Source organism: Cheilinus undulatus, linkage group 5 (assembly GCF_018320785.1).
Source record: "Cheilinus undulatus linkage group 5, ASM1832078v1, whole genome shotgun sequence".
Lineage (NCBI taxonomy): Eukaryota > Metazoa > Chordata > Actinopteri > Labriformes > Labridae > Cheilinus > Cheilinus undulatus.
The window spans coordinates 34,621,942-34,646,105 of NC_054869.1; the positions used below are offsets into that span (position 1 = coordinate 34,621,942).

Sequence of the window (24,164 nt, forward strand, 5' to 3'; positions counted from 1 at the left end):
AGTAATTTCCCTCTGCTCTGTATTGGATATGTACAGACAGTCATATGTCTGTTTATAGCAGGCCGCTAACAAGGCAGAGAGATGAGGAGTGAGCCAGCCAGTTAGCAAGCCAGCACGACTTCCAGCCAGACAATTAAATGACACAAACTCCAAGAGCTGCCTACTCTCAGAAAGTGCTCTGCCTAATTTCACCCCCTGACTATGAAATGGAAAATTAATGCAAGGATCAAAACTAGCGCTTATAGAAAATTTCAGAGGCACTGCTTCATTGGGTTTTAATGTCCATTAACCACGCTCAATTGCATTGTCACAAGCAATTGTCTTATCTGCTAAAAAGCAGCCATAAAATGGAAAATTACAATATGTGCGAGCTATCAGCCCAGCTCTATGGCTTTGTGGTAATTTTCAATTTAGATAACAAGTGCCAATGAATATGAAAGCAGCTCTGAATATGAATTAATAAAAAAAGAAGTAAGATTAAACACCTGCATGTCAAAAGGGCAACACAAATGTTTTGACAGAAGATGTTAATGTTGACCCAGAAGTCACAGGAATTACATGTCACGCCGTGTCACAGCGGGGCACTTGCTGCTAGCATTAGCAAAGGTCACACTGTCAACATTTGATAAATTGGGAGCATTTCTAAGGAATTTCAACCTAAGAAATATGATTGTGTTAATAAATGGAAGGTGCAAAACAGATGTTGACACACCTGACCTTATTTGAGACAAGGGGAAATTAGAATAAATGCTTTTGCTGCTTCAGGGTACCTGTTGTAAGGTGTGGAGAAGGTTGCCATCACCACATCTTTTCCATTGATGTGGATGACATCCGTCACAGCCTGCAGGATGTTGAAGTAAAAGTGGGAGTCACCAGGTATGGAGCAGTTCAGGCGGGACTTTAGGAATGAGGTCCACTGCTTCTCCAGAACGCGAGGAGAGCCGCCACGGTCATTCTTACAAACCCGGGCCACTCGAGGAAACACCACCTGTACAGACACATAAAGATAATAAGATTTCTGAGTGAGCAGCTGAAAATGCAGCTTTTTTCCTTTTTAAACACTGTTTGACGTATTATGGCAAATCAAAATAGCAGATTCAGTTCTAAAGATTTCCTTCTGTTTTAAGCGTTTTCACTCTAATGTAAACACGGTTCCTTCATTGCTCACAATGCAACACATTCCCCTGCAGTTTTCTCAGAGATTTTTTTACTTATAAGCTAAATACCACTTCTTCCTTCCAATCCTACATCCATTTATGAATTTGTCATATTTCCTGTACTCCAACACTGAGCCTCTTACAGCCAATTTTCAGATATCATGAAGTGCTCCTAAAGACCTGTGTAAAGACTTTGTTGAAAGTGGAGTTCCCCTGTAAAGCCAGAGGATATTTTTCTAAAAACCTGATTCTCATTTGATGATCTTATGACTAAAGCACTCACACTTCTGCTTCATCCTTTGGATATTTAAAATTCCTGTTTCGCAAAAAATAATCTCTATGTATTTTTATTTCTTAGCTCTGAGCAACACAAGGAGGACAATGTACTGACCACAAAGAAGTACCTGTTCCTGCCTGACCTCAGATATTTGAGCACACATCAAATTCATTTAAACAGCTGATAACATCATAAGCATTTATTTGAGGCCAAGGTTTCAAGAAGACCTTGAAGTTCTTAGCTAAATATGCCCTTTACCTTTAATACAACAAGTAAGCAAACTTGCGCTTATGATAATGGTGTATGCTGGGGTGGCTGGTGCACCTCTCTGTTAGCTTGATGCTAACTCATCATTGACAATGCTATTAACAAATTTAACACTTTCAACTTAGAGAGGTATTTCAGTCTTTTTGAATTTAGGCAGTATGAGGTACCTAGCAGTAGAAGAGGCATTAGCCAACCACTTCACTGGCTTCACTGGAATCACTGCAAATTCAGTTTTCAGTGGCATATGCTGTCTATCAGACAATGAGAGACGATGATTACTGATGGTTACAGAGATTGTAATCTTCCAAAACTCAGAAAAATCTGTGTTATGTTAACCAAAGAACAGCTGTATAATTTTTATTAGTTCAAAGGATGTGGCTGCTTTTTTCAGTACATGTAGAGGGCTTGTTGATATTGTCCTTCTGAAAAGTGTTTTAAATGTATGCACTGATATCACTGTTAAAAAGGTCCTCCTTACCTCAAACAATGTATTTTCTTAAATCTACCCTAATAATTTTTTGAATTTTATTGATTTCAAGCCACTGCCAAATGTTTCCTGGAGTTGAAAAGATGCATTGCCTTTGTAAGGAAGAAGCAAACTTCCTGTGGAGTCTCCTTATGGTTGGACAGAGTGAAAAAACAATGTATGTAGTATTATCTGGAAGGATATAACATTTAAGTGAAATTTGACTTGCTGAACAGGTCTGAATGCTTATGGGGCTGCTGTTTTATGGTTCTGTTTGTCTCCATTTGCTTCCCTGTATTGTGTTTGTTGATATGCTATATACTGTGTCTGTTTTCCTAAACAAAAAAGACAATAAAAATATGCTTTATAACATAAAGGAAGTGCTGAGCCCTGCTAACCCATTTACACCAGCCGTGCCTAACAATGTGGCACATTAAAAAGCTCCCCTCAGATGCATCTAGTGATGCAATTGTTGTCTCAAAAGAAAACTTTGCACATCAGAGGCTTTGAACTCTATATGTGATTCCCTTCAGAAAACTCCATAGCCTCTGTTTGGCTGATAAAAATCTCTGGGAAACATCACAGTGTCTTAATCCAACATTTCACCATTTCATAGCAAATTAAAGAGACAGAAGAGAAAATTGAAGTGTTTAATATGCTGTTAAGGAGTCAGCACCTGGCAACCCAAAATCTAAAGTATACAGCTTCAAATAGGCGCCGGCGTAGTAATTACAACTCTGCTGTATGATCACTCAGTCAGTGTTGTAATTAGCTGTTGTCACACTATACTTACCAGCAATAAATCTAACCCTGACCTGAAATTGTAGCCCAGAGTAAACAGGGTGAATGGGAGTGAACATGCGTTTAAACCAGATCTCTCCACACAGACAACCACACATAAACACAACCTCATCTCTCCATCTATTATAGCCCATACAGAGAAGACACAAGCTATAAAACACACATTCACCAACAGTGGCCCGTTCACAGTCAGATTAAGGAGCAGTGAGATTATAGAGGAGGTAGACAACAGGTGAGACTGTCATGGTAAGTGTAGGATTATGTCAGCTTTGCATAAAATATTTTCTCTCATTTTTTCCTCACTTAAGATAACTGATCACTGGCCTGTTTGCGTGTTAGAGAGCTTTTAAAATGCAACCCAGTGCAAAAACACAGATCGCTCACATCACAAATGCATCACTCAAGGCCTGTTAATTCACTTGTGTGGTGAAATTTTTTTTATCCATTTGTGTATTCCCGATAACAGCTAAACAAGGCAGCATTAAAACTTATGTAAAAGCGGACCTGACAAAGTCGATTTCTCACTTTGCCATGGAGCACAAATGACTGCTTACACTGTCAGGTAAGGCCAATCTATTTTATAATAATGAAGAGATACCATTCAGCAAATGTTAAATCGCTCTCTGCACCATCAGTTCTAACACAACATGCATAATTATACTGACATCGCTTTCAAAACAGCCTTCAGATTGAGAGGCCTGATCTGTATTCAGGCTCAGGCTAACACATGCCCGTCATTTCTGGCAATGAATCCATTATGTCTTTGTTTCTTGTTACCTCTGCTCTGTTCTCATCTCGTCCCATCTCTTTGCCTCTCTGGTGTGCTTTCTTAGGGTGGTTTAAAGGAAAACAGATCTGCATGCTTTTCATCTCCCAATGTAACCTTATTTCACAAAAAGCAGTATTTGAATTTATTTGATATTCCTCTTCAGATCTTCTTCTTGTAGATCAAAATGCAGCCTTTTATGAAATAAAGTTACTTGATGGAAGTTGATGATTTTCTGCATCCTGTGCAAGCTCAGTTGTTTTTAATTTGGGTTCACTGGTGCTATCATACACTGATCGATATGAATATTTTGGAATATCTGACATTATACCAGCACATGGCACTTGAACCTTTATGGGGCAAGACACCATATGGTCATTTGGTAGACTTCCTCTGTGGCCCTCCCACCAACTCTCTGTGATTCAGTAGAACTAGACTTCCATGTTTCACACTCTGATCATGTCTACTCAGCATCCTTGCACTCTTTGCACATCTTGCAACCATACTATCAATGCACACTAGAAATAACACCCACAAAAGCTTGTACATATCTAAATCTCATTTTTTTAATGTTTAATTCCTGTACAATGAGTTCAAAACTAACCACAGTCAAATTCCTAGTTGTGAAAGCATACTTGGCAAGTGAAGCTGATTCCATTCAGGATCTTCACCTTTAGCCATAGAGGCTGGTAGGTTTACTGCTATTTCAGAAAAGGACGGAGTTTGTTTGTCGTGTTACTTTGGGAACTAAGAATTTATGATGACTCAAGGGGTGCTCTTTTAAGGAAGATGTCCTCCTGATGAACAATTTTTCCTGAACTACAACAGCGCCCGCTAAACCAGGAACATCTCACTCAAATATCTTCTTCCCCCATTCTTCGTTGTACTCAGCGATGATATCCAGCGTGTTGTTGCAGACTTTGCGTATCTCTGCATTCTTATCGTGCATTAGGTTGATGAGGTACGCCGGTGCTTTTCTTTTTGACTTTGTACTGACTTTTTGATAGGATGATTATGAAAACCTTTGTTTTGCTCTACAAAAGGAGCCTTTTAAAGAGCAGACTTTATTTGCAACGCCTGACAGAGAAGGAGAATGTACTCTGAATAGTAGCATGGGACACTGCGATTACTTGTAATTAATTGATTGCTGAAACACTGCCACAATATTCTAAGTGTCTTATTAACCCATAAGAGTGGGACACTGCATATGACATGTAAATTAAGTACAATCAATCAGTCAACATCTTAGGCTAGTTTCAAATTAGGACCTAGGCCTGGATCTGAGCACACTTGACCCCAAAGTCAGGGTCATTCTATTAGTGTGAAAACAAGCATTCCAGACAGTGGGAGACGTGAATGCAACCTCTACTCATCAGCGAGTAGAACTGTAATCTCCTGCCTCTTCATAGACTGTTGTATCCACACAGCACTGATCTCATCCTCTGAGCAGCACAGCAGATTTGGATGTAGGAAGAGGGTTGTTTTCGGCGGCTTAAAAATAATAAAAACATTCATAGTAGCCTGCAGGATGGACTCTATTGTCCACATGGAGTATAAACAAATGTCGACCTGAGTTGTTAGTGGAACCATGTTTAATGCCGTGTAAAAATGAAATTGGATATTGCAAAATCCCTACCTTTAGAAATGAAATGTCAAAGCCTAAGCTCTTGTGTTTTTGTGTTTGTTTTGGTGTTTTGTGCATACTTTTATCTGTAATTCCTTTGCAGATTTGGGCTTTATGTTTGCATGTCAGTCTACCTGTGCTTCCATGGCAGAAAGATAAACAAATATTTGTGATACTTAAATGGGTATTAAACATCTTGTTAATGAATGCATTATTCATTGATGTATTTACTTACTTACTTACTTACTCAAATATTTTGAATAAGTGAAGGTGAACAACAGTGTAACCAATAAAGTATAAAGTATAAAGGACACAATGAAGTATAAAAGATAAATAAACATCAACACTGAGTGGTTGCCTTGGTTGTCTCTAATTCTTTCTTCTTCTTGGCTAATTGGCATCCAAACTACTTGCAAAGCTACAGTATTAAAATAAATACACTGTTGTGCTTGGGCATGGAATAATGTTGCATTGGTGCTGATGAAAGCAGACCAGCAGGGGAGCAATCATAATCATGCCTGATGTGAAAATGCCCTTAATTTCTTTAGAAACATATCCAATTTCATACATTAACTTCTTCTACCTGGAGTCCATTAAGGCTTCTTTAGGGCAGGATCCAAAGCTAAATTGCTAAGGTTAATAGAAAAGTGTCTAAACTGTTGAAAGTCCTCAGCTTTCTCCTCTAATTTCTCAGAGACACATCAGAGGAATTCCTCTTGGGAAACATAGAGACAGTGGGTCAAATTGGAGCATTTCCAGATAGATGTGGACGTGCACTTCAAGAGATATATTTAGACCTCAAAATGGGCTCTCAGCTTTTTCTTTTCAGGGCTATTTTGGGGTCCTGCATCCTGCCCGGTGTTTATCTGTTACTGAAAAATGCTTGGCCACTTTACAGCTTCTGAAAGCCTCCTTCCAGTTATGTGATACACCCATATCCTGTTAGTTTCCTCCAGCACTTCCCAATTTTCCCAGTAAATAGGAAGTCACCTCTGATTAGGCTTCAAACAGCAGCAGAACAATTGGGCCCTGTGCTTACCTTTCCCATTGTGTTGTATTCCATCGCAATTTCCCGAAAGAAGAAGTAGATGAAGTCGCCGTAATTGACCGCTTGCACAAAGTAGGGCTCTGCGGGAGGAGGGAAGGGGAAAAAAATAATAAAATATGACTCAAAGTGACGTTTTGCATTGATAAAACAGCTCTGACACCATATTTCACAGTAAACAGCCAGGATATCTGTCACATTATGCAGAAGAGCACCGACTGTGAGCCTTGAGTGCCTCAATCTATCATCCATCATATCAGCGAAGCAATTTGCATGCAGAGAAAGAGAGAATCTCTCTATTGAGTTTTGACAGGCTGGACTTGTGCTTGTTTCTCCCCGGGGCAGAGCAATTTCCTGGCTACATCAACTCTGCCTGCACAGGTTGGCAAAAATGACTCTGTCAAACAGAGCATGTAGCATTAGCATAAGTGCTCCTGCTCTTCATGCCTACATTCATATACACACACAAAGACAGCGCATGTCATAAATCACACAAAGGCAAACAGATATTCAAGCATGCATGTTGAATGCTGAGTTTGTTTTCTAGCTTGTCACTCAGCTTTCAAGCTCTGAGGATGTGTTTGCGCTCCCCCTACTTCTCCCTTAAACACACACTCACCTTTAAGCCATTTGGAGTCGTGTTTGACAGTGCGCAGAGTCGGGCTGTCTCCAAGGCTACGATAGATGACCGCATCGATTGCTAGAAAGTCTGTTACGGTGGCCGAGTACAGCTTGCCATCTGGAGAGGGAACACAGAGACGGAAAGAGCAATAAGAACAGAAGATGGAGACAGAGAGGACAAAGAGGCAGAGAGAGCCATAAAGGAAGAGAAGAAGGTGAAGAGAGGAGAGTTAAGTCAAAACAAAAACACACAAAGCCAGCTCTCTGTGGCTGGATACAAAAACATGTTACAGATGGCTCGAAGCTGGAAAATGAATGAATCACACAAACCAAAGAAACTCTCTGATGGACAACAAACAGGCTGTACATACACTTTAACATGTTGCACATTTGTAATTGCTCGCTCTTGCAAATACACTTCAAACCCAACATACAGTTCTCAGAGAGCAGCTCAGAAACCCACAGTCACATACGCACACACGCATATGCTTGACGAACACAATCCACCACCAGCATGACCTCAGCCTGCCTGGGCTTTAACCACAGTGGAAACTCAAACTACATAATTGAAAGGATAGCAGTCAGAGGAGCCCTCTTGATTACTCAGTGCTTCCAGCTCCAGCTCTGCTACACATTAACCGGTCGAGCTAGGCGTTTGCTCGCCTCCTCGGCAGGGACAGCTCATCAATGCGGCCATAAATCGCTTCACAGCAAGTATGAACGGGGGACTGAATGTCTTTAGCGGCCTGCGGGTCAGTTGCATCAGAAGTGTTGCACCACGCCAACGGAAAGCTGACTCATCCTGGTCCCTGTGACTTATTCTTAATGTCCTGCATTTTGATAGAAAACTAACAAGAGGTGAAGAGAATGACAGGAAAGTACAATAAAAGAAGGAGAAAAGGGATTATGTTTTTTCTGAAACCACAATTCTATTGATGGGTTTTCAACATGCTCTAAAAAACAGCAAATTCTTTCTGTGGCCTGGAGTTCAATGCTTTGCTCGGGTGCATTTAACACGGATTGGCCTCCTCTCCTGACATGTTGTCAAAGTGCTGCCATTACAATAAACCGCAGGGTATTAAGAACAATATTAAATACAACCGCAACTAATCCCCCTGCTCAAATAGACTCAACTTTCCCATCTAGCTCCAACATGTTCCAGTGTTTAATGAGTGCAGATAGGAGGAAATGGGGGGAATGTTTTTGCCTTATGGCAGCCAAGGAGTAGTAGTAATATCACATATACTTCATCTTTACTTCACTAATGGAAGAATTTCTCCTCTGTTAGGCCATTTTAAAGGATGTCCCAATATTATGGTGATGACAAATGTAAAAAATATGAAAATGATAACAAGCAGAGCAGGGTTTTAAGGCTGAATGGACCCTAGGATGTTCAGCAGAGGGGTCTTGTCTCACCCTGTTAAGCTGCTGCTTATCAGAGGAATCAGACATTTTAAACAAGTTGCTCCTTTATCCATGTGTGCTACTGTTACACATGATGAGGATGTGAGTGTTGCAGTTGTTGTCTTGGACTTGTTCTTCATTCAGGGAAAAAAACTTTGTCAAGGTGGTGCTTAAGTGAAAGAGCAATATCTGCCTGATGAAAGACATGGAATCTGGTCAATCCATCAATCCATCCATAGTATCAATTTGAGAAACAACAACCTCTTGAGCTCCTCACGTCAGCTGTTTTAAATCGCACTTAGCGAGCGTTTCGCCTGATGATTGAGTAAGAAAATTACTGTGTCTATATGGACCACTACTAATTAAAATAAATAAGAACAAATAAGAATCAAAATGCATCACGTTAACAGCTCAGTTTTGAGAGACTTGTCCAACCTCATCCACTCTGGAAGAGATTTGATTCTTGTCAAAAAGAGGGGCATCTGTGTAACCGCTCAAGGGGATAATTCCTGTTTTTCTGGGTTGAAATTACTCTTACTGCACACCTGCTCCTAATGATGTCATTAGTTTCCCCTCTTTATCACACTAATAGGTAAAACCATAGCAGGAACATAGCAAAACTGCTCTTTAACCAGCACAACTTTTCCTGGAGACATGAAACAAGCCCAGGAATGACAAATGTCTCAGTGGTCAACGGCCTAGAAACACTCATGTCTTCAAACAAATTCATGAAAAGCTGGATGAAGCCAGAATCCACCAAACCATGATAAAACGCAGACATCCAAAGCCAATAATATGAGAGAGTAGGAGAATAACATATCTGGAGGTGTGCATGGAAAGCAGTGTTTGTTTACACCGCAGGCAGAAAGAACAGCTTTCTCTAGCCGTCTTGTGGCAGATTAGACTGGCAGACGACTCCATGTACGTCAAAATTGTTTTTTTCTGATTAAATGCTTGATGCATGTATACATACATCTTAATTGGAACACTTTATTTAGCATCAATGTAAACAGTGAAATTTGAATCCCTAATTAGAAGGATTTTAATCGGGCTGAGGAAATATTGCACATGTAAACAAAGCTAATGTAAACTGGGCCACATGAATATTTCTCATTAACCAGTCTTTAAACACTGCTGAATCCTACTGCCTGTTCTGTCTTTTCTTACTTGTGTGTTTTGTTTGAATTAGGCTGGTTACAAACATACCTCCCTCCTTAAATGTGAAGCCCGTCCCAAATGACTATTTGTCCAAATAATCCCTAGGTTTGTGGTGTCAGTATACACCTAGCACAAAAAGTAAGGAAATTTGTGTTTAGTGGATCATGTCTTTGTTGTAATAATGCTTCTTGGCAATAAATCTTATCCTGCATTGCACCCCCCCAAAAAATTTGCCAGATCTTCTCTGCCAATGCCAAACAGCTTATTCTGGTGTTTCTACTGATTCTTGCTTTCAGCTTCTGCTACCCCAAGGTTCAGCCAATCATGGGCCTGATTGTCATCATTGGAGGTAATCTCAATGCAGAGAGATATTGAGATGATATTCTGCAACCAGTAGCAAATCCATATCTCCACAGTCTGGGACCGAACTCTATCCTCCAAGATGACAACACTCGCCCCCACATAGCAGGTTTTATCAGAGACTACCTCCAGAATTTGGGAGTTGATAGGCTTGAATGGCCTGCCAGCAGTCCTGACCTCAGCCCCATTGAATACTTGCGGGATCAACTGGGGTGTGCTGTTTCTTCCAGAGTGACCAACACAACCACGTTGGCTGACTTGCAACAAATGCTGGTTCAAGAATGTGATGTCATCCCACAGAAGTGTGTGACCAGGCTGGTGACCAGCATGAGGAAGAGGTGACAGGCTGTTGTGGTCGTGTATGGTTCTTCCACACGCTACTGAAGCTCCTGTTTGGTGAATGGCTAAATCATTAAATTGCCAATATGTCTTGTTTCTTTACACTTTGACCACCCAATCCACCAAACAAGAGTCAGCGATAGAAAAAGCTGTTTGGCATTGGCAGAAAAGACCCACATACTCAGCTCTGCTGCTCATCCCACAAAAACATGTTCCTGACAAATGTGGCAACATTTAAAAGGGAAACCAAACTCAAACAGGATTTCCAACTGTCTATGATTTATTGCCAAGAGGCATTGTTATGAAAAAGAAGTAATCTATAAAACACAAATTTCCGTACTTTTTGTGCTACGTTTAGCTATTTTACGGCTCATCAACATGTCAGAGCCTCCCTGATCTTAAATACCTGACATGTTTGATATTCCAGGTCTGTCTTCGACATTTTTAATATTTATGATTTCAAGTCAGAGCAGCTCAGATTGTCTTCTGAGCAGATAGGAAATGATAAAATTACACTTAACACACCTCACCCTACAGGAAAATCCGGCATGAGAATCTTTAGAACAATCCAGTAATCGGGCTTTGCAGTCTGCGATCCAAAGAGGGGATCTGACCTAAAAGTGGGACGATTATCCGGTAGTGTGTACCCCCTTTGAGGTGATTTCAGTGCTTTTTTTATTTCAGCCACTGTTTTTATCTCATAACTTTTAATTTTCCCACAGCAACAGACCAATTTCATATTAACAAAACTTCTTTTTGTGGACTAATATGATCAGAGTTGGTTCACCAAATTCTGTGATTAGAGCTGCAACCCTTTAACAGAGGCCTGCTTTAGAGAAAAGTAGACCCGTGAATGTGCTAATTGAAGAGAATTGAGCATTTCTTTTAATGAAGACAAATAAACACAAAGTATGAAATGCATTAATTTTACCTGCAAACAGGGCAACATTGGCATGCTTGGCGTCATACGGGCAGCGTGCCATCCCACTGATCTCCTCTCCCAGAGCCTCCAGAGTGTCCGTCTAGGGTCAAAAATAAAGTCAAAGGTCATCACAGGGTCAAAACAATGCAGTGTTTTTAAAGAAACAATGGACTCTGAATATATCTAAGACAGGAAGTGTTGGTGAAAGATTTAGGTCAGGGGAAGAAGAAGTATGTTCAAATGTCAAAATAATATCAGTACTACAGCAGTGCTAAAAACAATGATAAAGTGGAGAAATGTGATATGAGTCACAATAAAATAGTCCCAACAAGCTGTTCTGCCCAGCACAGGAGTGCGTCCATCTCCTCCTGACCCAAACTCATATCCCGTGGATGCCCCTCTGGCATCCCACTGAGAGCTGTCAAAGTCGCCCATCTGGGAGGGTCTGGGAAACTGTCATGGAGGGAGATTACAAAAAAGCCCTGACATATTCCACAACAACATGTTTCACAGCATGGGTGGATGTGCTTTGGTTCCCGCTGCCATCCTTTATCCTTCAACTGTCTTGGCGTTAAGACGACTTTTAACAACCCTAGAGACAGCTCTTTAACCCATTTTACCTCGGTGCTTTACCCTGCCCTGATTTTTGAAGTCTGTGCTTTTACTCTGAAGAGGAAATAAATGGGCATGGGGAAAATGGGTGAGCACACGGCCCTGAGCGGGGGAATGTGAGATTTTTTTTCTGAACCACAGGAGTTTTTAAATAGCAGATCATACAGCAGTCATTATTTTATATTTTGCAGCCTCCACTTTTTCTTGTGCTTAGAGCGTTTCCTTGGGCAAAACCACACTCCTGATTCTGATTCTGGATGTAATTCTGCACAGAACTGATGTAAAAGTTGTACTTTTTGGTGCTGGTTGTGTAGTTCATTCAAACTTACAGCTAATTTTATCATGCAGTCACTCAGTGGTCCCATTTCCATGAGCTATTTTGAGGTTTTATTCATTGTTTCAGAGGCAGCGCTCATCTAGTTTAAGGCTTAGTGGGATGATCTCTGCGAGCTGGAATTTTGACAATATTTTCCTGTTTTGCGCCCAGTTTGGTTGCAGTTCAATTGGCAGAGCATGGTGGAGAATAAGATGTGGGTGAAAGGTTATTCTCATCCCAACATGGGTCGGCTTGTCTTGTCAGGATGCCTTAGGATACTCTCTTACCCTGGCTAAACACCAGAGAGCCTGTAAACACACACACGAGAGAAAAGAAGAAAAGCCAAGCTCTGCTGGCCAGCAACTGAGGTCAGGGAAGATCACCAAGCACACTGTTTTTCCTGCAGAGTTCACAATACATCATCATCTTTCTTCTCTATCTCTTCTGTTTACTACTTCCTTGCATCCTCACTTAGTCCCTTTACTCTCCACAAATACGAGCATCGCTTGCCAAGGCTGCAAACTGCTTACGCCAGCCTTTCTAGTCTCTAAACAGGTCATTTTGTTTTTCTATTCCTGTCTCGGCGGAAACGGTTATCATCTGCCCACTAAAAAGGTCACATACACATATACAAGCCGGCGCAATGCTGGAAAATCCTGCCAGAGAAATTGTCGAGGCTGATTTGGCAGAGAAAATTACAAGTGACCTTTTACAACAAACAGAGGCATGGACAGCAGTGCATTTCTCAATATCTGATTCCTTCTGTTTTCTCAGAAATCAGACTACAGGGAGGCAAGCGTGTATGAAGATATACAATATATCGCTGATAGACAGGGGAGGCTGTAATTATAGATCAGGCTGAGTTAATCATAAGGGACGGGTGTAGCTGAAGGTCAGGTGCGTCCATTGAATCACAGCGTCTGGATGTGCAGAGCGACATGCAGGGCCGGCTGAAACGTCAGCAGCTTCTGTGACTGTGTCAGCCACCAAACACAAACACACCCTCCCTCCTTTGACACATCACAAACACACACTAGCATATCTCTCACGCCACAGCAGCCCCCGCCCCGCAATCCACTCAGTTGATTTCACAGAGGCGCTGACCTCTGTCTGCTGGACTCGGCTGCCTGTCACTGATCCGTTCCTGTCGTTTGAACAGAGGAAGGCACTCCCCGCCCGGCCGCAGATATACGCACAGCTCCTGTCAAGTCGGCAACGCGGGGAGCCATGCCAACAACTGAGCGCTCACTTGCTCCATGTTATTAGCCTTGTCCAAAGCAATATGCAATATTTTCCAACAGCTCTCCATAAAACTGCCACACTGAAACACAACATTTTCTGAACATTACCGTAAAGAAATTTGATGTCTGAACAGCCAGACGGACTTTTTTTACACTTTGTTTACCAGAAAAAAACTGATTATGCTGTCAACCTCTAGAAAAAAAGAAGTGCTTCAGCTTTGTGGAGACACAATTCAAAGTAATGGGAATAGAACAGTGAGGCTGTCACAGTTCGTCAGCGCCGTACTGTTCTGCAGGGATCGACTAGAGCTCAGCAGACAAATGTACAGTAACCTTGGCTCCGGGTGCTGTGTATCTAGATGAATTAATTACTACAGCAGCTCGCTGGTGCTTTACCATCGGCTATATGCTAATTAATTAGACAAACACAATGTAGATCCAAAACATGCCCATCAGGAGTGTTATAATTGGTTCAGCATCAGCTACAAAATTCAGGGTGAGGGACACGTTCTGTTTCTGTGTCTCATTTCGTCTTATGACTTCTTTATGGAACATTTTTATCAATCTTAAGCTTAAGATTTATTCAAATCTCAGCAGACAAACTTAGGCTTACCTGAGCCAACGTTCTACTAATTATCACACATCCACAGCTGCCTTCTTAATCATACAGATCAAATAAAAAAGGTCAGACAACAACAATTTCAGAGGACAAACCATAGACAAGCTGTTTTCACACATCCATCATCTATATCCAGTGTAGGCTGCAGCCAATAAAAGCTGTCATTAGACCAGAGGCTGGGTATACCCTAGACTAGTCACCAGTAAATCACAGGGCTGGCATAATGTGTCACACCTCCATCCAAATCTCTGAACAGTTTACTATCACCATTTGTCAGGAATCAGAATGAAGAGCCATTGTGCAGCCCTTCTGCATCTCCCTCTTCTCTTTCATTTCTGCATCTGTATCTTTTGTTCTGCATCTCCCTCTTCTCTTTTTTTGTATCTCACTCTTAACCTTTTTCTGCACCTCCTTCTGTCTTATTGCATTTTCATCTTCTCATTGTTTTCTGCATCTCCCTCGTCACTTTTTCTGCATCTTCATCCTCTCGTTTTTTTGCATTCCCCTTTTCTCTTTATTTACTGCATCTCCCACTTATTTCTCTCTGCGTTTCCTTCTCTATTTTCTGTTTCTCCTCTTGTCTTTCTTCATCCCCCTCTTCTCTCTTATTTCTGCATCTTTATCTATTTTTCTGCATCTCCCTCTTATTTCTTCTTTTTTTCTGCATCTCCCTCTTAAATTTTCTTGGATCTCCTTCTTCTCTCCTATTTCTGCATCATTGTCTTCCTTTTTTCTGCATCTCCCTCTTATTTCTTTATGCCCCGTTCATCTCTATTTTTTATGTCTCCCTCCTCTCTCTTATTATCTGCACCTCCATCTCTTCCTTTTTGCATCCCATGGTTTCTGCTTTTTCCTCTTCCCTTATTCTGCACCACTTGGTTTCTTCTTTCTCCATCTCCCTCAATTCTCCTCCTGCATACTCCTCTTCTTTGTGCAATACAAATAAAAACTGTGCTTTTTTATGAATTCATAGAATAAACATGAGTTCTAAAGATCATACTTGTTGACAGAAAATAGTTTGAAGCTGCTTCATTATGTTCGGAGATCAATGTAATTTTCCCTGATATTCTCCACTGAGGAAATGGGCTCACTCAACTTCACAAGGAAATTTGAAAATGTCCTGGAAAGGTCAGAACAAAAAGGTTTGGCTGTTCATATAAATATGTGAAAAAATGGAGTACACTCCAAAAAACAACAAAAACTTTGGAGGTGCCTGACAGGAAAGGCCAACCTGAAAACTGAAAAGTAAAGACAAAGAAAAACGCCTATTTGGGTCTTTAACTTCAGACAGTGGCAGTGTACAGACCATGACAAATGCTTTTCAGCATGTCGCCTTGATAAGTGTAACACTTAACAGGATCAAAAAAAAACAAAAGGGCTGACTGTCATATATAGCAGGTATTTTTCTCGAGTTTTGTTATTAATGGTTTGCTTTTCTTGTTTATTTCATCAAATCAAGAAATAAAGGTCATTTTAATACAAATACTTACAGTAACGGTTGTCAAGTTTTAGTGGTTCTCATGGTTTGTATTTTGATTTATGAGCTTGTCCTAATTGTTGGTGACAGAAAGGGCAGCCTCTGAGAGATTAATCATTGCCAAGAAAGGAGAAAGAGAATCTCACATATCTGACATTTCAGATCCGGCTCTACAGTTTGCAGCAGAGTTGAGTGTCCACCTGCACAACCTTCCCTCCATCCTTAAAGGTCGAGTGCACCAAATCACACCTGGTCCAGGAGCGATTGTGTAAACCAAACAAGGACACATCTCCCTGGGAGATTAATAGTCATGGCCCATTTCTCTCTCTGCAGCCTGTCTCTGAGCCCTGGGAGGATGAACCTTTCCCCTGACCACCTTTTACACCAGAGCAGAGACCGGAGGCTTTGCAGCTGGTGAAAGAAATATGTTAGCAGAGGAAGAAGCTCATTTATCTGAACCTTCAAGTTCTGAAATGATTAATTTTAAGGGAAAACAATTATGGAAAAAATGCACAAATATGACAAAAATTTGGATCATTGTTTGCCCTACCTCTGTAGAATCATTAATAACTGCATGTCTTGTGTCTGCCTTTGTTATAAACAACATGCCAATCAAAAAGGCATTCAGATAAGTTGTAAAGACAGGAACATGTAGATACTTTCTTACTTGTTGCTTAAAATACATTCATGGGTGTACATTAATAGAAATTCATAATGCAAGGATGAAATTTCCCAGGGCACCTCAGTCCACCACATCAGGGCGAGGATGTATCACCTGGGACTTTCTTCTTCCCAGCTTCCCAACCGTTTCCCTCGCTTCGCCTGGCAACAGGCGATGAAACTGACTCCAGCCATATATCAGCCCAGCTGGATGGGCTGTTTATTATTACAGCGCAGCAAGGGAGTGACAGAGGGAGAAAGCAACAGAGGGAAAGATGGCGGGCAGAACGGTGGGAGCGATAGAGGGGGAAGAAGGAATTAGGGCTGGCAGGAGAGGAGGAGGAGAGAGGGGAGGAGGGTGAGAGGGAATAGATGCAGAGAAAGAGATGGGTGCTGTGAGGTGACGAGGGAGACGACAGTGCCAAGGTGTCAGTCTGTGTTTTTTCTCTATGAATGCGTGTTTGTGTTGACATCTTCAACACAATGTGAAGGGAGGAGAAAAAGAAGAAGCTAATTAAGAAAGAAAGTATTCAAAAAAAGATGAAGATAAAGAGGTAACCAGGCTGGAGAGGTGCTGGAACAGAAGACAACGATTGGTGTCGCTGGTTTAGCCGGGTGCCCTCCCTGCCCCCTCTGTCTCCCTCTCCCTCCCCCTCCCGCTCGCTCGCTCGCCCTTGCAGCGTTGTTGATTAATGTGGGATGAGGCTGGCCCCGAAACAGAAGCTCTTTTCAGCGCTGTCACACTGGAGAGATGGAGAGGCAAACTGTGGCCAAGGTGGATTTAACCACAAACACACACACGCACGCACATACACTTCTGACCAGGCATAGTGGATGAGCCCAGCACGCCATCAAAGGCCTGGTATCTGCCCAGAGAGTCTGCCAGGCTGTCAGCAGCCCAGAGCGTGTGTGATTTGGAAAATGTGTGTGTAGTATGTTTGCCTGTTTGCACAGTTGTCAGTGTTTGGATGTGTGTATACACACTTCTGTTTCATCCATACTCTTCCACCCTCAACATTTGTTTGAGCATTAGAAGCTTTTGTAAAAGCGATTAGTGATGCTTTATATGATATTTCAGATGCTGTCGTCATGTCTGACACAGCCAGCTCTAACAGTGATTTTAACATTGATATTTGGTCAAGTCTGGCCATCAGAAACGCCTTTTCAACCATTTCACAGCCAACTAAATTACAGTTAAGTAAGTGTGGTGGAAGAGATAATTCTGTTTTGTAATTTGATAATTGGTTCATTTTAGCTATGAAAGGGGGATGAAAAAGATGATTTTAGTGGCATCTCTCAAAATGCTTTCACTGTGGTGGATAAAATACTGTTCACCCAAACACATAATGTCCACACATTTCAATCCTCATACATAAAAGTGGCAATGTTATGTTACCAACAAGGAGACACTCTAAGCCAGGGGTGTCCAAACTATGGCCCAGGGGCCAAATGGGGCTGTGGTTCACTTTTGATTGGCCTGCAGCAAATTTCAAATATAAAAAGAACATGAAGCTTTTGCTTGACTGTATTGCACTTCTTAGTTTCAGCACAAGGCTGTACTACCATGCTAATTCTGTAAACAAACATTTTGACAAGAATCATTTATATATGTTTTTATTCATTTGGGACTACATTAAGACAACACTGTAAATGGTAAACATATTGGCAACCAAAGTAACAATGTTATCTTGATTTATAATGCCCCAGTTAATAAGCCCACTAAATAGCAGCACCAGCAGCGTTCCAGGTGCATAGCCAATGATAGCCAGGGTCAACCAGGTCTGACTGGCCTCCCCAAAATCCTTCAACTGACTGGCTATTTGCCTTGCCAACCACTAACTAGCCATGTAAGCACACTCAATCACTAAGAATATCTTAATCTACATTAGACTGGTTTATAACTTGAATATCCTCATATCCTGAAGTATATGAAAGTGGCCCCACTGTTCTTATATATTTCAATATGTGGCTCTCGTGGGAAAATGTTTGGACACCCCTGCTTTAATCAGAGTTTTCAAACACTCTCCACAGAAGACAGAAAAAATCTAAGTGTATAAAGTGTAAATGCAGCTCTGAGTGTCAGGAAGAGGCCCCCTAGGTGCTGCCGTACTTGATTTATATCTGATGGGAAGTTGGCTGTGAGAGAAAACGTAGACTTCAGCTTGATTGTCCTTATATCACCTAAATCCACAGGAGGGAACTTGTAACCCAGTGGATGACTTCACCCATGGTGCAAATACATATGCGATGAAGTTTGGATCTTCCAACAGGATCCTGGGACAAAAAGACAGTCAGTGCATTGAAAAACACCATCATCACAAGGATGGAGGCCATGTTGAATGCTTTCTTTAGCATAAAGGGTATGATTTTTGAGGTTCAGGTTTAGGAGGGTTCCAAAGTTGTGGAAAAAGATACAGCTCCTACTGCGCTCTCAGTAAAACAGTTTCTAGCCCAAAAACAAATCACAGCACTTGAGTCTGTGTCAGAAGTTAAGAAAAGAACTGTCTGAAGAAGACATACTGGACTGCTTTGATCAATGCAGCGGTGAGTTGACGCAAAAGGGGAGTATATTGAAGGAGAAAGACATTGAAAAATACAAATCTTCAATGAAATTGTATTATAGCATCAGTCTCATTCTTTAATAGCCATACCTTGTAGACCTGTTGATGGCAAATTATTTACCAGTGGTCAGCGTTTGTCAGTGGGGCTGATATCAGCTGATACTGATGCTAAACCAGTGCACCTTTGCATCTCTAATTACAAATTCTGCTACCCTCATACTTGTGTGATTTCATTCATGTGAAAAGTGCTGGAAGCTCTAGTCTTCGCCCTGTGACTCACTCATGAGACTAAGTTTTATTTTCTGTGCCCAGAGTGTCTGGAAATGGGTGAAAGAGGTTTCATGTACGCTGCTCCTTCAGCCTAAAATTTGCTGCAGGAAAATGATGTTTCTGATTAAGCTTGTCTCCTTAAGTCTTTGTAGAAGTAGATTAAAGGTGTTTGAGGAAGATGTATCAGGAAGATGTATCAGGTTGTAGAGTTCTGACTGATGACTCTTTGATCTGTGACCCAAGATCTGGTTGATCTGTGTTTTACGGATCTAACTATGGATGTTAAATGTCCTGCTTCCTGTCTTGGCCAGGACAATCTTCTTAATGAGATTCTTGATCTCAATGAGATTTTCTTGGGTAAATACATAAAAAAGGCCTGTATAAAAACCTGTATGCATGATGATATCTACTATGTATTTTACATATAAGGCAAAGCTTACAACTGAACATTTATTTTGTGTCCCTGTTAGATAAACAAATAAAAAACAAAAATTAACAAGTACATTTTGAAAAAATCAACATCGTCCAACATGCACTGTAATTTATGCCCAGCACACACTTACTTCTCTGTCTGCACAAGCCTCGTTTTGTCATCTCACCAAGCTTCACTGTGTTTTACTGCACTTTCCCTCACTTTCCCCCTTTAACTCCACCAGACTGGCAGCAATCTCAGTGCAGACAACAGCTCAAACACAAACCTTGAAACCATAACCGGAGGAGCTATAAAAACTAACCACGCCTGATAAATGCAGAGACATAAATTCCACTTTTACCCTACAGCGGGAGTCACTGAATTGAAAGACGTCCGCTCTGTGTGCTTAGCATGCTGAACCGCAAACGCAACCGAGCGGAGATGTCTTGTTTCTCTGGTAAACAGATCTAGTGAAGCAAAGCAGGAGAGTTTTCCCCACAGGCCACCTAGATAACATCTCAGTGTGCCGTGACCACCGCATCATCCTAACAAAGCAAACAATAGCATCCTTCAGGACAGAACCTCTTTCTGTCTCTGCGCCTGTCTCTCTGATTATTCTTACATCTTTCTTTCCCGCCTGTACCCTGTTTTTATCTGATTTCTCTGTATGACAGCTCGTAGCCCCTCCGGATAGTCGAATGAAATGAAAGTAATTTTGAAACCACAATCTCTGCACTTTTGTTTGTTTTTGAGAACATATAGGCAGAGTTTGTGCCTTAAAGTTTGTCAAAATAAACCTTCAAATTAAAATAAGCTCTGTTTTCACACTGGCATGTTTGTTGTCCTCACAGCCAGCCCAGCTGCAGCAGGTACTCAGACCTTTTTGTGAATGAGCTATTATTCGCTCACTGTAATGGAAAACACTCACTCTTCACAATAAGGCATCAAAAACAACAGATCTATGTCACCAGGGAAGGAAAAAATTGGGACAGTTTCGGCAGCAGTTGCAAGACAGCCTGTCAACGTTTTGTGTTTGTCTTTCTGCCTGTCTATTTTTTCTTGTCCGTCTGCTTCCCTGTCTGCTGATTTTTCTTTCTCTCTCCATGTCGATCACTGTCTGCCGTCTCTATTTTTGGTCATAATGTCAATCCTGAAGTCGACCTGCTCTTCTTCTTGACTCCAGGCCATTAAAAATGTTTCTTCACACGGTGGTTCTGCTTCGTCTGTGGGTATTTTGAAACTATTCCAAACATGCCCGCATGAATGCGGCCAGCAAGGTGTCTGTTTACAGGAGAAGTCGGATTTCAGGACCGGGCTTGATTGTGTGTGAGCAAAGGTAGTTAGGTTGCTGTGCTTCTAAATCGAGCGTGTCAAAGTACACCTGGAGATAAAGACATAGGAGGAGGGCCTGCTGAGTTGTGAAAGTCATCCATCCTTGTCCAACGCTTCATAACTTTACACCCCCCTTTAAAAAAACACCCACATCGTTTGGGTTGAATAATCATCTGGAGACAGAATATGACAGTGGAGAAAACATACAGATAGTAGACATAACAGGAATTTTTAGAGGCTGGTATATGAACCCTGTAAGTGTAGATGTGCATGTTTGTGTCCGTTCTTACCTTATAGGTTCGACAGGAGGGGTTGAAAGCATTTGTTCCACACACAAACAAGGTGTCATTGTTTTGCTGCAGGAGGACTTTGATGAAGTTGTGACACTCGTCCTTCAAGGAGAAGAAGAAAGAGAGAAAAAGTCCACAGTGACATTTGTGTCTTTTCTACTCATACACTGAGATCAGGCTGTTTGAAACTGAAGGTGTTTTCTTTGTCTTTTCTTCCATAAAGTTTTCATGGTACAGTCAGAAATGACAGTAGGTAGGACATGAAAAATGCAACATTATTGCCACTGTAGAACAAAAATAAAAGAATAGTTCATTTGTAGCTTTTTCAGAGCGTAAATGCATTAAATACAATAATAGTGCTATATTCTCACGGGTGTGCCCTTTAAATAAAGCCAGAGCAGCATTTCAAGAACTTTAAGTGTGTTATTACACCTGAAAATCCTCCTGAAGACACATTATACTGTGACTTATTCTTTGCAAGAGCAGAATTTAATTTCATATTTTTATTATACAAGTGCAATATCATTGCTCTCTCATGTCTAAGCATACATTGAAACACTGACTCTCTTGCTTTAATTTTTACTTTTACTGCTGCTGGCAGTATTCTCTTCTAGCCCTGCTCCGTCTGTGCAACAGGATCCCATTGTGCTTATGAGAATCCAGGGGAAAAGATCAAGTAAACGAGCAATCGTTACTACACTGACGTCTCATCACAACATCTGCGGGAGCTGGTGGAAGAGGTGAACAATATTCCACATTTAACATTCATTTCTATGTAACTTTATTTGTGACAAAGATGAAAAAAACATCAGGAAGAACCTGTGAAGTTCTCAGCTGCTCTAACAGTCATAAAAATCATTACTTTTAGAAAAATATAACAGTAAGTAAGCAAACAAACAAGCCTTTACTTCATGTAGCCTTCTCCTGTATGAAACCAGGCACTTCACACAGATTGACTGGGTATTTCCCACAGTGTCACCATCCAATATGTGTTGCGATATATGTTGAATTCACACCTAAATAATCACTGCAGCAACTGTTCTTTATTGTAGAGGATAACAGAAGAGATAAAGCTTAAAGATTCTTACACTTTAAAACACAGTCTGAATTCAGATCCTCAGAGATCCAAGTAAATTAAAATAGTCTATTTTTAATCACTACACTTTTTATAAACACAGAAATACAGTCATATTTAGCTTTTTTAACTTAGAATGGCTCTCTCTGTTGCTGTTTTTCAGACTTTTCATATAATATTCTGGACTCACTTTACAATAAGCCCACTTTAATTTGTAAGAATGAATTTTTGCTTAACTTCTGCATTAACACCACTACTGTTTCTGTTAAGAATGGGCAAGATGGGTTTAAACAGCGCTATTCACACTTCTTAAGCAGTGCTGCTTGTTATCAGTGCTGCTGTTCAGCTCTTTTCTTTACAAATAAAGCATTAAGTACTGCTTATGATCTCCTGATCAGATGTTTAGGGAAACTTTGAGTTTACAGCGTTATTCATGTGGTGTGGACATAGATTAGCTCAGTGAGCCTAGCAGTTGTTGCTCACTGCTAATAAGCCTGGTGTCATGTGTTGATGAAGACTGGTGTTTCTGCAGTGCTTTTTACTTAGTGACAGCATGCATGACTCATGTCTAACTCCTAACTTTCTGTTGTTATAAGAAAAATAATTTTTCATTTTGGCAAGCTGGCTGTAAAAAAAAAACACTATGATCCATGTTACCATTTTGAGTATTAGCATGTTTTGGTTGAGTGAGACGTGCGCTGCATCTTGCAGCTTTATGGCTGCTGCCATCTGCTGGCTTTTTTTTTTGTTCACTGTGCTATGAGGGAAAAACATATTAAAACTGCCGTCACAGTGTTTACAGCTGTATAAAATCTGTTTCAATACATATGTCGACATAGTGCACATGACGACATAATGCCGTATCAATACATACAATTATAACAGAACAATTACACTTAAAAAGAATAATAAGAATAAGGCACCTCCATTGGCAGCTGTATAAAGTCTAATATTACAATAAACAACTAACATTATGTCTACTGCTGTTACAGTCAGCAGACAAGAGTAGATGCTGAGTTGCTGCCCTAATTATGGCTGCAACTGTTAATTGGTGATGTCAAAAATCAGCTGGTAAGATTGTCTACAGACATTTTACAGGCGATGTCACACAGTCTGTCCCAGCCTGGATGGCAAAAGGGGCATGTTATTCACTGGATACCAGCGCTAAAAAATAATTCTGTCCACAAATTGTCTAATTTGTGTAGTGCAAATTTTGCACAGGGAAAGTTTAGAAAACTAGAAATGTTGGTTTTGCATACTTGCATATTATATTCAATTGAGCATAAAACAGCATTTTCCCCAGCAATGTCTCATTTGAAACAGAAGCACTGAATAGGCTTTCACTAGAAAACATCAGAATGGCAGTTAAACACGTGACCCTGTTTACAGGTGGCTTTCAACCCAGATGTTTAAAACAGAGAGAATACCCATGAATGAGTCTTTCTGTTGTCTGTTGAGCATTACTGACATTTTAATGGTATTCCTCAGGGCAGCTACATAGGAACCGAGGTTTATGTGTCTATTTTAATATCATTGCCTGTGTATTTGCTTGTGTACACCCTGAGTGACTCACTTAATTTGGCAGAGTAACTAAAAGTTGTGTTAAGTAGGCTAATTGTATTCTGTTAATTTCTCTTACTTAATTAACTCTCAAATACATATAGTTGTCTACTGAATGCCAACAACACCTCTTCCTTTGACTTTAGTGAGTGATGTCACAGTAGTCAGGTGTCTGCAAAAGGTCGTCAAATGTACAATAGCACGCCAAATTTTAGTCTATTCTTTTCTTATGTGAGATTTTTGTGCATTATGTTTTGATGATTGAGAAAGAAGCAGTCACACAGAGAGGCATGACACCTGTAACATCTGCATTATGCAACGTATGATTTCTTAGGAGTTTTTCTTTAGATTAAGTGATATTTGTTCGACAAATACAATCAAGATGTAATCACATATGTTGCAGCATTCATATTTTCTGAGCTTATGTTTTCTCTCTACCTTATGTTTCCCTTTCATTCTGCAGGTGTCCACGTCCGCCTGCCGGGACTTCCACGTCATTTTCTGGATTAAAAAAAAAAAGACAGGGTAAAAG

At 40.8% G+C, this 24,164-nt stretch overlaps 1 protein-coding gene across 2 annotated transcripts in view; it reads right to left on the reverse strand.

The window, feature by feature from the left end:
* The window catches only part of sema6a (sema domain, transmembrane domain (TM), and cytoplasmic domain, (semaphorin) 6A), a 177,015-nt gene that overhangs the window by 55,241 nt on the left and 97,610 nt on the right, over positions 1 to 24,164 (reverse strand). For both annotated transcript variants that reach the window (XM_041786846.1, XM_041786845.1), the window contains exons 5-10: positions 24,071 to 24,133; positions 20,998 to 21,099; positions 11,217 to 11,307; positions 7,023 to 7,142; positions 6,398 to 6,486; positions 771 to 988 (exon numbers count right to left, since the gene is read on the reverse strand). In XM_041786846.1, the coding sequence (XP_041642780.1) occupies positions 771 to 988; positions 6,398 to 6,486; positions 7,023 to 7,142; positions 11,217 to 11,307; positions 20,998 to 21,099; positions 24,071 to 24,133 (683 nt within the window). The remainder of the gene's footprint in view (positions 1 to 770; positions 989 to 6,397; positions 6,487 to 7,022; positions 7,143 to 11,216; positions 11,308 to 20,997; positions 21,100 to 24,070; positions 24,134 to 24,164) is intronic.